Source organism: Mustela putorius, unplaced genomic scaffold, assembly GCF_011764305.1.
Source record: "Mustela putorius furo isolate JIRA1106 unplaced genomic scaffold, ASM1176430v1.1 tig00000174_pilon_pilon_pilon, whole genome shotgun sequence".
In the NCBI taxonomy this organism is placed as follows: domain Eukaryota; kingdom Metazoa; phylum Chordata; class Mammalia; order Carnivora; family Mustelidae; genus Mustela; species Mustela putorius.
The window spans coordinates 10,268,087-10,282,813 of NW_025421304.1; the positions used below are offsets into that span (position 1 = coordinate 10,268,087).

Below are 14,727 nucleotides of genomic sequence, written 5' to 3' on the forward strand. Positions count from 1 at the left end.
TTAGAGGATGAAAATAAAAATGGTGGTACCCTAATTTCCAGCCCCAGAGCTAAAAGATCACAGCCCCCCTCTCTTCAGTAAACCCTCAGGGAAAAGCAGTCTGCTTTTTTGTGTATGCCACACTCTGCAGACTCCTGCAGTGTACAACTGCATTGATCCTCCTGGGGAAGGGAAGAGGGTTGCTGTGGGCCTCAGTTGGAGATTGGCTACCCACTTGTGCCCATGGTTTGTGGTTTATGGCAAACCAAGCTGAGAGTGTACTCCCAGGCTTGTTGACTGTAGCCAGTTTCCCCACTCCAGTGCTTGGAAACTCTGCTGGCTCAGGCACCCCCTTTCTTTCTGTGGCCCCAGGGATCCTGAGACCACACTGTCCCACCTAGGATTCTTCTCCGCTTCGCCACCTGAGCACCTTTCAGGCAGGAATGTTCCTGATGGGAGCAAACTTCTAGAAGTTCCAATTTTGCACTCTGGGGCAATATCACTTTCCAGTAGCCTGCTTACGGTTCCTCCATCCCCACACCATTTATCTTCAGATATATCCCTTCATATTCACTTCTCTGCACTGCCTACCTTGCAAAAATTGGTTGCTTTTCTATTTGTAGAATTCCGCAACTCTTTTCTTACATCCCAGGTTGAATTCACGGGTGTTCAGAATGATTTGATAGGGGTCCAGCTGAATTCAAGAGACCAGTTGAAATGAGATCCCGTACTCTTCCACCATGTTGCCTCCTTCCTCAAAATAACTCCTTTTTAATTAGTTTTTTTTTTTTTTTTTTGGAAAGGATCACCTAACACATTTTAAAAATTTATTTATTTGGGAGAGCATGCATGCATGCACAGGCAGGGGGAGAGGCAGAGGGAGAGTGAGAGAATCCTAAGCAGACTCCCTGTTGAGCACAGGGCCCGATGTGGGACTGAATCCCACAGCCCTCAGATCATGACCTGAACCAAAATCAGGAGTCAGACCCTTAATTGAGTGAGCCACCCAGGCGTCCCAGGGTCATCTTAACACATTTTTAATGTACACGGCTAGGTAGTACTAAGATGAAATTGGCCTGATCATCTTCCTTTTGTTTTGACAACCCTTAGATTTTATTCCTCTTAATAGTTCTTAGGCTCTTATTGTGGAAAGCAGGTACATTCTAAGTTATGCTAATTATTCTTCAATGATGCTCTATAAATTTGCATTCATCCCTCTAGATTTTAGTTTGTTTTTAAGTTTTTCTCCCTGTTTGAATGTGTATAAAATTAAAAGGCTAATTCACATTTTGTTTTCTCTTAAATTCTGAGAATCTGCAAGTCTTCATTAGATTAAATTAGGTTGCACTGATGAACTATAGAAGCAGTTGTTCAGAAGCAATAATTTTTTTTTTGCTTTATTTGCTTTATTTTCCAGCTTTATTTTGGTATAATTGATAAACAGTAAACTGTACATATACTTTGATGAGTTTTAACATGTGTATCTGTAATACCATTACCATAATTAAGGTAGCAAACATAACCATCCCTTCCTAAATTTTCTCATGCATCTCTGTAATCCCTACCTCCCATGTTTCCCTCCGAATCCCCAACCTCTTTAGATTAGTTCATATTTTCAAAGATGTTATAAAAGGGAATGATGTAGTATGTACTCCTTTTTTTCTGATTTTTTTTTTCAGCATAATTAGAGGTTTGTCCATGTTGCTACATAGATTAGTAATTTGTTTATCCATTTACCTGTTGATGGGTATATGGTTTGTTTCCAGGTTTTTAGCTACTGTTCATAGAGCTGTTAATGTTACTATGCTGGTAAATTTATTTCTTAGTTTATTTCATGTTTGCATGACCACATTCCCTTCTAGTTGAGTTATTTTACCAAACAAACTGAAGCTGAATTTCTTGATTTAATTCTTTTATCAAAATCCTTTTTGGAAATTCCGTAGTGAAACGAATGGAGGAGAACGTGTGTTCCCACTGACTTAGTCTCTCTTCATGTCATCTGACTCAGTTTGTGATCAGCTGTTGGTCCTGATCTCACTGGGCTGTTGGGAAGTCCATTTTAGTTCCAGTAGTCTTCTGTTAACTTATAACTCTCCAATGCCTACTTTTTAAGTAAAGTGGTCCTATTCTGTGAGATTGGGAGAGGGCTCTGCTCGGTTAGTTTGGACCTGGACAAGAAAGTTATATTTAAACTTTGTATGTGTTATTTAACTGCTCTGCTTTTGTTTCACCTGCCAAGCTTCCCTGATAGTATATGTTTGATAGTTACTTTGTTGTTGTTGATAGAGTTGTGACAATTTTCAAAACCCGTTACTTTCTCTTGACAGTAGGACTTGTATATTGTGCTGAGAGCATCTAGATAACTTGGTAATCCCAGGGGCCTTATTTTGAAATTTTGGTATTATCTCAGTAACATTTTTCTTTGCTTCAGGATTTATTCTAACTAAATGCAGGGTGCATATAGAATATATAGTGTAATGGCCTGAGAATATTAACATTGCAGATTTGATTATTTGCCATTGGTAGCCTTGTAAGTTGCTCTCAGCTTCCTCCCTCCTCTAACTTGTTCTATTTAAAAAGTGAACTTAATTACTTATCAGGAATTTTTACCAGGCTTATACAGTATAATTGTACAGATTTTGGAGGGAAACATTTAATTGAATGCAAAAGTGCTGACTCCTGTTCTTTACTTCAATAAACAAAAAGTACAAAAACAGGACAAAGCTGTTACTGTTTTCAAAACTATATAAGGAGACCACCCACACACTAGAAACTCAGTCTCTGCTGGGTGTGTGTCAGCATTAGAGATGCATAACATTCGTGTACCTGCCCCACATGAACATACTTTTCATTGTTTAGTATTCCAGCAGAGAACTGAAAATGGGTAAATTGTGATATACAGGGAGGCATGTTGAACTTCTGCGCCATTCCTATATAGAATTAGATCTAAGTAATTATTATGAGTGTGGTTACAAAACCATGAAGATGTTTTTCATGATTGTTGAGAGAGAAGCTTAACAGTAGAGGTCACCAAAAGCAGAAAGGAAAGATTTGGAGAAATGAGTTTGCTGATTTTCCCATCTTGAATGGAAAGGGCCAGTAGATACCATTTCAGTCTTCTAGTTGTAAAAAAGATTTAGTATAAACAGAAATAGTACTACACAACTAAAAACTCAAGAAGCTAATACTCATTTCATTTTGTATTTTTTACATGTAACTACATATATTATTTGAACTAGGAAGCATGCATTTTGAATCATTGAAAAGAATAATCAGAAAAAATTGTATCCAGTATAGAAAAAGACACAAAACAATTCTTTATGTAGTATGGAAGTTATCTTTCCTCAAATGTTCGAGACACTTTTTAAAATTGTCTTTACTTGACATATTTCTTAGAAGAAATTCCTTCAGAGTGTTTTCAGTTTTTTCTAAATTACATGGAATTCTATTCTTAGTTTACTGAATGTTAATTAGGGGTGGATATTTCATTATAACAAGTGGCTTTTAGGTACAAAATGACATTCTGATGGAGAGTTTTGCTTCTTGGACATGGTGATGTAGTAAATACATCAGTAACCTAATACTAAACCATCTTTGCATAACTAAAATAAATCCCACTAGGCCTTAGAAGATTACTCTGAATAGATTTGATTTAGTAGAATTTTAATATACAGAATGGGACTGGGCTGAAGTTTTCTTTTGTGTTTGTTGTGGTAGGTTTTAGAGTCTGGGTTTGCATTATAAAACAGTTGGGAAACTTCCTATCTTTCATTTGTTCATGTATTTATTAATTAGGGTTTGAAGCCAAAGAAGGGGGGAGAAGTTTTGTTCTTCCCTTTCCAAATCACTTAGCCAGAACTAAAAGCAACAGTGCTATAATTAAATTACATATATTACTGCTTAGCCAGGTTTTTTCAGACTAGCTTGGGAACCAAACTACCATTTAAGGTTATTTTTTTTCCTTCTCTGTAGGAAGAATGCAGAGCAGATTCCAAATAACTGAAAGAGTTGGCTTGTGTATGTTTTCCTTCTTCCCAGTTTCTCCTCTCTCTATCAGTACTATCATGTGGCCAGGTATCATCCCCCAGATGTCACTCAGCTGATGAATTCTTGCCGGTGACCATGAGTATTTAATGGTTTAATCTACAAGTATTTTAAGTAGTAAAGCACATCAGTAGACCTGATGAAACCTTGGCTATAGAACTAAAGCCTAACTCATACTTTACTGGTGAGACTTTAATTGATAGAACGTAGATAGTTCTTTATACATCTTATGTATTTTTTTTGACCCAGCACCTCTCCCTATAGATTAAAGAAAGTGGTTTTGGATATAGGTAGGGATTTAGTTATAAGGATGCATGGTAAAGCATGCTTTATAACTATAAAGATTTATAAATGTTCAGCAGTAGGGAATTATTTAAATGAGTATGGATGATTAAATAATGGAATATTATATAGCCATTAAAATATTACTAGAAAATACATTGGACCCTTAAAGGCATCCATAATATGCAAAGTGAAAAAAACATTTTACAAAATTTGAAGATATCATATAATCTCATTTTGAAAAATAGGTATAGGGCATGTGTATGCACACACATATATAAAACCTACCATAGTACACACCAAAGTAAAGGTAGGGATGCTTTCTTGAGCACATGGGATTATGGGTGACAGTTTTCTCCTTTGTATTGGTGTCACTGGGTTTTTTGAAATGAGCATATATTACTTCTGTAATAAGAAGAAAAATACTTCAGAAAAGGATAAACAAATGCCAGCACAAATGGAATATGTAGAAATTATGTCTCCATGGAAGGAAAGTATACCAAGAAAATGAAATGATAGGAATATAAACTTGAGGGGTTTTTCTTTGTTTTTTGGGTTTTTTTTTTTTTAAGATTTATTTTTGAGAAAGAGAGAGCATGCGTGAGAGCATGAGGACCCAGGCAGGGGGAAAAGCAGGGGCTCCTCTAAGCTGGGTGCCTGTTGCGGAATTCAGTCTGAGCTGAAGGCAGATGCTTAACTGACTGAGCCACTCACGCGCGCTCCTTGAGTTTTTAATTGTGTATGTAGTACTTACTATTTCTGTTGATACTAAATCTTATTAAGCAAAAAATCCAGGTCCAGGTTTCCCTGAAGACTCATTTAGAAAGATCCACTTTTGTTCTCGTCTTGTTACCTTTTTTTTTTTCTCCCTAAAATGTATTTTTTGACTCTTGTCAGCTTCAAAAGCAGTTCTTCCATTTAAAAATTCTGTGTGCTTCTGGGATTATTTGACAGACCGTCTGGATATTCGAGCTGCCCGGATTCTTCTGGATAATGATCATTATGCTATGGAAAAACTGAAGAAGAGAGTGCTGGAATACCTGGCTGTCAGACAGCTGAAGAACAACCTAAAGGGCCCCATTCTTTGCTTTGTTGGCCCTCCCGGAGTTGGTAAAACAAGTGTGGGAAGATCAGTGGCCAAAACTCTTGGTCGGGAGTTCCACAGGATTGCACTTGGAGGAGTGTGTGATCAGTCTGACATTCGAGGACACAGGTAGACTCTTTCTCTCAGTTTAGTCTCTGATTCTCCATTTTAATTGACTAAAGCCCTTCAGAAGCCAAAGCATAATGTATATCTTTTTCTCAAAGGGCTATTTGCGATACCTTGAATCAAAAGGACACTCATAGTATTTATTTATAGTACATCTATAGGATGTTTTTAGCTGGCGTAGAGCCTCAACTGTAATGGTGCATCCAAACTAACCTTGTTATTTGTCTGACAATGGATAACTAGTCAGCCTTCCTGAAATTTCATTTGAATGTAGTTATAAATCAGTTATGGTTAGATGTTACAGAGTCTTTACATTCATTTTGGCCCAGTAACGTTTCATAATCAATGACCCCTAACTCTTAGAGTTTAAAAAATAAGTAAAACACAGCTGGGGCAGGTCAGAGAAGGGAAGAAATCTTTGATAACAAACGTGTTTGCAGTTTAACTTTCTTTTAGAAGGCTGGTTTTCCATACGGATATAAGTAATAAGGAGAAAAGATAGTTACTAAGAGCTATCCTTGCAATTTTGACACCCTTTCTATAAAAACACATTGAACTGTGAGAACTGAGTCTTTGATTAATCCAACATTATTAGAATCAGATTTGCATGTTATGTTCATGGTTTTGTTCTCTCTGATCTCTTTTGTTCAGATTGGAAGATGCTTTGGGAAAGCATGAACTTTCTCTTTTGAGGTTTAAGGGTTTCATAGCAGTTGCAAGTTGTGAGAAAATATACCTATAATGTGTATATTAAAAAACACTTTAAAATGTAGAAATCATGGATGCTTATTAAAGAATATGATGTTGTAAACCTGAAACTAATGTCAGTGATATCTCAGCTTTAAAAAAAAATTTTTTTTAAGAAACTGCTTAACTTCCAGTAGGAAGTAGTTAGACTGAAGATAAAACTTCTCTCTTCAGGGTCATACCCTCAGTCTTAAAGTTGTTAAAGCAATCTAAATTACAGGTAGAGGCTTTGAAAATTATGCAGGTACTGGCAGTGACCAACTGCCAATTTAAGTTGGCTAATTTAAATGCATATTTAGAGTTTGGTGAATATGGATTAAACTTAGATTGTGTGTGTTGGGGGGAGAATGGGATGCTTTTATAACATTTTGTTTTCCATTTGTTTTATTCATTAGATCATTGGCCTTAGGCAGAAAACCTTTTCAGAAACTTTTCCATGAAAAATGTTCCTTTTTCTCTTTTATTTGCTTATTTACAATTCTTATGCATTAAAGAAAAATCATTCCAAGATTTCAATAAATAAACAATGAGGGCTGCAGATTAGGTTGGGGAATTGATCTGGGTCATTCTGGCAATTTCTAACTCTTTTTGTCACCTAGACCTGCTCATTCTCATATGTGCCACTAGAGGCTGTCCTTTGCTTTTATAAAGAAATTGGCACCTTATACCATTCTGGGAGAAACCGGATCTAGAGCCTGAATCTTTTTTATTTTAGCTCAAGAGCTTTTGGGAGATGTTTCCCATTCAAGTGACTTGATTCATGCATTCACTGTTGTTTTAGTTCACTTCTTTCTTTTGATATCTGTAGCATAATTGTGTAAGTGTTTGATGGAAGTTAGGGAATTTGTGGAATTATTGTCATGAAATTTATATCATGAGCACATGACATGTAGGTAATCTGTCCTCTTTCTTGCCACATTGTTTATTGCTTATTCAGTAAGGATTGGAAAGCACTTATTCAGTGCCTGACACATAATAATAAGCATTTGATAAAAATTAGCTTTAATTATTAATTTTAAATTCTCAGGAAAGCAAGTTTACATTTTAAAAGCTTCAATGAATTTAATCTGATTTTTAAATAGTACCTAAAAATCCTGTTCTTAGCATTATTATTTAATTTATGTGACAGAATTGTGGAAAAATGTATTTTTGTGATGACTCTTGGTGGGCAATATGTAATATCATAATCCTCACCACTTAAGAACATTGTTGGTTTCAAGCAGAGCTTCAGTTTTAAGTTTTTACTTACACTGTTAGACATAAAATCTGTTCAAGTGAATATTCGTCCACATGTGTGAGTGTCATTAAGAAAATGGAATCTGTTGTGAGTCTTTTGTAAAATGAGGCTGTGTATTTGCCTAAAAAATTTGTGTAAATATAAGCTTTTTAGGAATCTGTGACATGCATAGAGGCTGTGATTGTTGTCAAATAAAGGGTGTATGGATTAGTCTGAATCATTCTGTGCCTGCTGAGAAGTACTCCCTCACTGTCACTGCTCTGGGTGTTTCATTAAACACTACAGCAGCCTGCCCTCGTACAACTGGGGGCTTCCTGCCCACCAGTCCTCCCAAAGCATCAAAGCCTGGAGAAAATTTTTATTTGAAAACCTGTTTGGAAGCTGGTAGAGAGTGGGGTGTGGCCATTCAGGAGAGCAGTGGTTGAGAACAGAGTATGGACTTATGTCAGAGCTTGTGAGTTGGAGGTAAATCGAAGGGGAGGAAGAATAGTAGCTTATATAGCACAATCATGGGGTGGAGTGTGTGAGAACAAGTGGTTCCATGTGACAATTGAAGCATTTTGGAAACACCCAGGTCTTGGCATTTAAGTACTGGTCACATGCTCACAATTAGAGTTCATGCAAAGTTTTGTTTTTCCTCAGCCTCTGAGTAGGCACCACTGTTCTGCAGTCTTAAAATAGCCAGGGAAAAACAGAGCTGCTTTATATTATCTTCCTTGCTTATTCTCTTGATTTTGTCACTCACTTTTCCTATTTTCCCATGCTTAGAACTCCAGCCTTTTGCTAGAAATACCTGTTTATATGAAGAAAGGTGATATTAGGAATTGGTTTTAATTTAATTTAATTTTTTAAAAAAATATTTTATTTATTTGACAGAGAGAAATCACAAGTAGGCAGAGAGGCAGGCAGAGAGAGAGGACGAAGCAGGCTCCCTGCTGAGCAGAGAGCCCGATGCAGGGCTTGATCCTAGGACCCTGGGATTGTGACCTGAGCCGAAGGCAGAGGCTTTAACCCACTGACCCACCCAGGCACCCTTAGGAATTGATTTTAAAAACAAATATGTATGTTTTAGAGTCCAATGATAATGAAATGGGAGGTGGGGAAGCAAAAGAAAGATTTGGTTTACATTTAAATCTTAAACTTGGAAAATCATAATCTGACTTTACATTGGCTCATTGTTTTTGTTTATATTATTTTGAATGGCTTAAAGGAAGGAGAGTCCATGCTCCATATTAACTAGTACAGCTTTACAGTCTTCTCAACGTTTCTCATTTGGGTTTGCCTCCACTGGGGTTTTTCTGTTCACTTTCATAAAAGCCACAGAATCTCTGTTCCTACGGTTTTTTTTACAGCTTAACATTTTTATATTTAAATATTTAAAGAATTTAAATCCGCTCATAGCAATTAAATATAACTTCTTTTAGGATAAGTTTTATGAAATCATGTTTGTGTAATAGTTTTCATTAGTTGTTTCCTAGTGAAATGTACTTATTGCTATGATATATCTCAAGTTATTGTTGATAGTAACCCTTTGGAAGTGATTTGCCAGCTCTTTGTTCAGATAATAAAATGGTACCATTGTAAGGAATCTTTGGCTCAAACAAGGTGAGAAGAAAAATGAACTTTTGCTTTCCATGATACATCTTCATGAACCTGAAATGGTGATGTTTTAAATAAATTAGCTGTTTCATTATTAATTTCCACAAAGGGAAAATAAGCAAAGTAGCAAGCTTTTAATATATTTTTAGCATAGTATGCCAGACATGTTATAGTTTACTCACTATCCTCCTTATAACCTGTATTTGCATATTGCTCTTCTTTGCCTCTTTAAAGTTTAGTTTCATTTTTAGGCCCCAGTTCAAGGCTTTCTCCATTAACATATGTGCAGTCAGTTATGATCTAACTCTTCTCTAAACTGACCAGTTATTGTCCATTGTTTTCTTTTGATGATTAAATAATATAGGCCTCTGGCATTCATAGTACATTACTATAGAGATAAACTATAAATATGGGGAAAGTATGAACTCTGTAGAGTAGGGTTTTTAGCTTGTCTTATTGTCCTTTGTATCATTCCATGTTCACAGCAGAGTGCCAGACATGGTAAGTTCTCTCTGAGTGCTTTGTGAATTCAAGTAAGATTAAAACATATTTATATTTTGGAGGTCTTATGGTCCTTTAAATGAGTGCATCTGTGCAAATGAGTACATAAAAAGATTTAGGAATGACTGCTATAAGAATAACTATTTGATTTGTTTAGGCATGCCATATTAAGGACTATTTTTAGTTCCTTAAAGACTGTTTTTCGGGTGCCTGGGTGGCTCAGTGGGTTAAGCCGCTGCCTTCAGCTCAGGTCATGATCTCGGGGTCCTGGGATCGAGTCCCGCATCAGGTTCTCTGCTCAGCAGGGGGCCTGCTTCCCTTCCTCTCTCTCTCTGCCTGCCTCTCTGCCCACTTGTGATCTCTCTCTGTCAAATAAATAAATAAAATATTAAAAAAAAAAAGACTGTTTTTCTTTTGAGATCATTAGGATCTCTTTTTAAGGCTTATTACTTTTCCCAGTTGAAGAGAGATGTATACACCCGTGGTAGAAAATTTGGAATTTTTTTTTTTTTGAAAATTTGGAAGTTTTTTTAAAAAGGAAAAAAAAATTCTCATGTTTTCTACCATACACAAAGATAATCACTATTAACATTTTATTTCCTGCCAGACTTTTCACTGGGCACCTTTTACCCTTTTCTTTAAGCAACTGTAATCCTCTTTCCACTTAACCTTATAACATACATTTTTATATTACAGATTCTTCCTAAGTATCGCTTCAGTAGTTTGCACTGTATCCCATGAAAGCTCCTTAATTGAGCAGGCATGAAAAGGTGATGGTGAAATGCCCGTTTTCCTCCCTTCTTTAAACATTGGGAGAGAGATGAGTAAATACATAATTGTTCCTGATACTTAGATGTCAGTGACAGTGACAGGCTGACCAGCCTTTTGGCTTACATTGGATTTGAAGATACCCAGACACAGAGTAATAAAGTCGTCAGTTACCATGGAGATGTAAATACATGATATTGTAATTGTCTGTGGTTGTTTTTTGAAGCATAAACCAGACTATATTTTGGAAAATGAAAAATGGTGATCTTGTAACTTAACATTTTGAGCCATGTAGACACTTACAGTTTTGTTTATGTCATATACTAGTTGAATAGTTCTGATAAACCTATGAACTGCCTGTACCAGTACCTGTACAAGAAAAATAGAAATTCATATAGTTTTTAAATTAACTTGTGTACTTCAGTTTTAAGAAAAACTTCTAGGTAATCATGTATATGGACTAAATAGTAAGTAATTGAAGAAATACATTCTTTGAAGACGGCCCTGTATTGTGCTGTGCTGGTTTCTAGATGTTATATTATGAGGAAGGACACGATAAAAGGACATGGAAAAATTTTTTTTGCCCTCAAAAAAGTTGTAGTTTGTAAGAGTATTAATTTCATTAATTTTCTACCTATGTAGTTTCTCAGGAGGCTATTTTGATATGCTAATTTACTTTTTAAAAGTGGTTATTTTGGGTGATATTGAAAGAGAACATTTTTATTTTGTGTATTACTACATTTTTTAACCATCTGATTCCTATTCCAAAGATTTATTCTGTTTCTTCAGTCAGTGGATTACCTGTTACCATACCTCCTGGCCAAAGATAGCACATTATAGATATTTTCCACAGCTTTTGGCTCTATTTAATGGTTCTCTTCTTTGACCTCTAGACTAGTGGTACACATTTGGGGAATGTCACCTGTGATTGAAGAACACTCAGGGCATTGAGTGTGCTTGGTGCTCTGGAAAGACATTAACATCGGTGAACATCTTTTGAAAGCTTACTTTGTGCCAGGCACTATACTGTGTCCTTTACCTATTTATTATAATTGTATATTTCATGAGGCTGAATACGCTCTCATTACGTCCATTTTACAGATAGGGAAACTAACTGAGACTTAGGTCAAGTAGTTTGTTCAAAGCAGTATTCAAAGGCTTGTTTGTCCTTCACAATGGTGAAAGAAAAATACTTTGGGTGCTGGCATGGTTGATCTGTTGTCCTTAAATAAATTGGGAAAACAAGCCTTTGTTTGGAGAACGGTCTGACCGTTCTGTATCCAGGATCTACTGTGTAATAAGACTCACTCTCTATCATCAGTGTGCTCACTGGCTCTTTAGAAAAGGCTATATACTTGGTACCCATAAATAAAAACTAAGTTGTAACTGCATCAGATGAATTGCAGGGCCTGTAAATGCTATAGACATTGCATTTTGGGGAAGATCACATTGTGAGAGTTGGTCAGGAGAAGTTTAGAATTTCTGGATCTACATAGGCAGGGAAAGTGTTAAGGGCAGCAAGGTACCATATTAACAGAGGTTAAAAAAGCACAAGGGGCATAATAGGATTGTGATTGTAGATAAGGCAAGAGCTTAGGGGACAGCAGGTTTGGAAGGCTGCGGGGCGGGGGTGGGGCATGCAGACTGCTTTGTGAAGAGCTTTGAATTCACAGGAGTTTGGATTTATTCACTAAGCTCCGGGAAGCAATGAAAGGTTTAGAGGAATTAGACTAGGATTTAGATTTTTGCTTCTTTAGAAAGGAGATCTGCCTAAAATATTATTTTCCTCTCCATGACTTTAGGTCTAGAATTATCATTACCTGTTTTTGAAATCTACCTGTCAGAAACAGTAAGGAAAAGAGAGAAGTTGATGCAGTAAGAAATGACCCTTAGAGGCTTTGCAGTGTTTCGTTTTGTTTTTAATTTCCCTTCCCTATTTACTCACAGAAATACTGTATGTTCTCTAGAAAAATAATTTGAGAGACTTTTATTAATTTTGAGTCTCATCCTTCTTGTATTCCATTCTGAAATCTTGAATCTGCTGACTCCTTATTGTAATAGCACAGTGTTTATTGTATTTGGTTCCAGTGCCTTGGTCACCCTCTCTGGATGTAAGGCATTCCCACGATATTTGTAAGGCTTTCTTGTCTTTTCAAAGGTCGCTCTATTTACTCTGTCCTACTTTACACAGTCATGTGGTGAAACTGAGGCCTGCTCTTGGATCGGCTTTGTGCCTATCCTAAGAAAGCTGTTGCTGTAACACCCCATTTGATCAGTTTCTTGTAGGCAGACAGGCTTTTATGCCTTTTCACAAACAGCATCTGCTTTACACATGGCTTAGGCAATAAGGTTGTAATTAAAATTAGTAAATTACTGCTTAAAGTTTTGCTGGCTTTGTTTAAAAAAAAGTGTCACTTCTCAGTTTGACAAACACATTTGTTTTTATTTATGCCACCCTCTAGATCTGTTATAATTATGTAGATAATTCTTGTTCAGATATGATAAAGGAGCCTCATTTTAATGCACAACAAAATATCTGGCTGAACTTGGTTATACTAGTTAATACATGTGGGATGAACACAGTTTTATTCAAAAGGCCAGAATTAATGGAATTTTGATATATATACTTTTGACCCCAGATCTTACTATAAGTAATAAATATCTATTGCCTCTAAAATAAAATAATTTGGGGGTGCCTGGGTGACTCAGTCATTGAGCGTCTGCCTTTGGCTCAGGTTTTGATCCTGAGCCAAGTCCCACATCAGGCTCCCTGCTCTGTGGGAAACCTGCTTCTCCCTCTCTCACCCCCCTGCTTATGTTCCCTCTTGCTATGTCTCTTTCTGTCAAATAAATAAGATCTTTAAATAAATAAATAAAAGAATTTGGGTTTTTTGGGGGGAAGGGAGTGTGCATTTTGAATGGCCCTTTGAAACAATTCTGATTTCCTTCATAAAGGAAATGATGATGATGATGTTTTAACCTGCCCTGGGACAACCATTTCAGTGTGTAAAAAAGTGCTTGTTTTGGGGGGAGTAGGGAGGGTACTCTGAGAAACTGTGAAAAGCATGAGAATTAAATAAACAAGATTTATTAGGGTTCTTTGGATATTTGGAATCCTGAGAAGTAAGAGTTATAATTATTTAAGTATAATGTTTCACGATTTCACTAAACGGCAAAAACTATATTGTTTAAATATTATGGGAAACTTACAGCTAAAATTAAATAGAAAATAAAAATTGGATCTGGTAACTCTTGGTTGTATCATAGAGCTTTTTAAATATATAGTACCTCTTTGCTATATTATTGTGATAACTAAATGACTTTTTCCCAGTCCTAAATATTGATTTCTAAGTGATACCACTCTTGCCCCCTGACATCTTCTTGATAACTTGCTTGCTTTCTGTAGGCGCACCTATGTAGGCAGTATGCCTGGTCGTATAATCAATGGCTTGAAGACTGTTGGAGTTAACAATCCAGTGTTCCTGCTAGATGAGGTTGACAAACTAGGAAAAAGTCTGCAAGGTGATCCTGCAGCAGCTCTGCTTGAGGTAAGATTTAGAAACTTCCCTGTCTTTGAACACACCTGAAGAGTATGGATGGGAGCAAATTATTGTAGTCAGTAGCATATATATTGGTGTGGGTTTAATCATGGGAAAAAGTGTGATACAGACTAAAATCTGAAGCAAATTAATACTTAAGTTAAAATGTCTTAGAGATTTCTTCTTTCTTTCTCTAATAATACCCTCATTTCTTTTTTCTTTTTTTGTTTTTATCAAATACTTTAAATTTTATACATGCTTTTTGTTTAGACAACAGTAGTTCTATAAGGTTATTACAAAAAAACAGGAAGCAAGTCTTCTTCTCCCTGGGGTCCCCCATGTCTGCTTCTACATGTTAAGCTCTTTAACTTTTAGCTGTCCTCTCAGAATAACATGAGTATATTGCTGCTTCTTGATTATACAATTTCTGGCATCATCTGTTGATTCTTCTCTATAAGAGATGAGGATTTCACTTGCTTTCTTCCCTCCACCCCCACTATGTTGTTTTTTTATACCCCCACTCTCCCAGTCTAAATTATATCCTGATTTTGTTAAGTCATTGTCAAATACCTAAATTATTTTAAGTATGTAAGTGCTTTTCCCGGCTGAGCCATGTGATAAACCATAATCACTTTTCTTTTCCTGTCCTCCTTTTGTTTTGTAAAAATTAAAAAAAATCTTTATAGAGCTAATAGTTGCCTTGTTTCTTCTGCTTACTTCCAGTAGTTGTGTAAGTCTTCTTTCAAGACGTGTAGACACTGTGGGGCACCAGGGTGACACAGTTGTTTAAGTGTCCAGTTCTTGATTGCAGCTCAGGTCTT

The 14,727-nt window shown here is 36.3% G+C and overlaps 1 protein-coding gene across 1 annotated transcript in view; it reads left to right on the forward strand.

Annotated features, from left to right (window-relative positions):
- The window catches only part of LONP2 (lon peptidase 2, peroxisomal), a 111,845-nt gene that overhangs the window by 27,476 nt on the left and 69,642 nt on the right, over positions 1-14,727 (forward strand). Inside the window, exons 7-8 of the mRNA XM_004744122.3 lie at positions 5,260-5,518; positions 13,774-13,915. Coding sequence (XP_004744179.1) covers positions 5,260-5,518; positions 13,774-13,915 — 401 coding nt within the window. The remainder of the gene's footprint in view (positions 1-5,259; positions 5,519-13,773; positions 13,916-14,727) is intronic.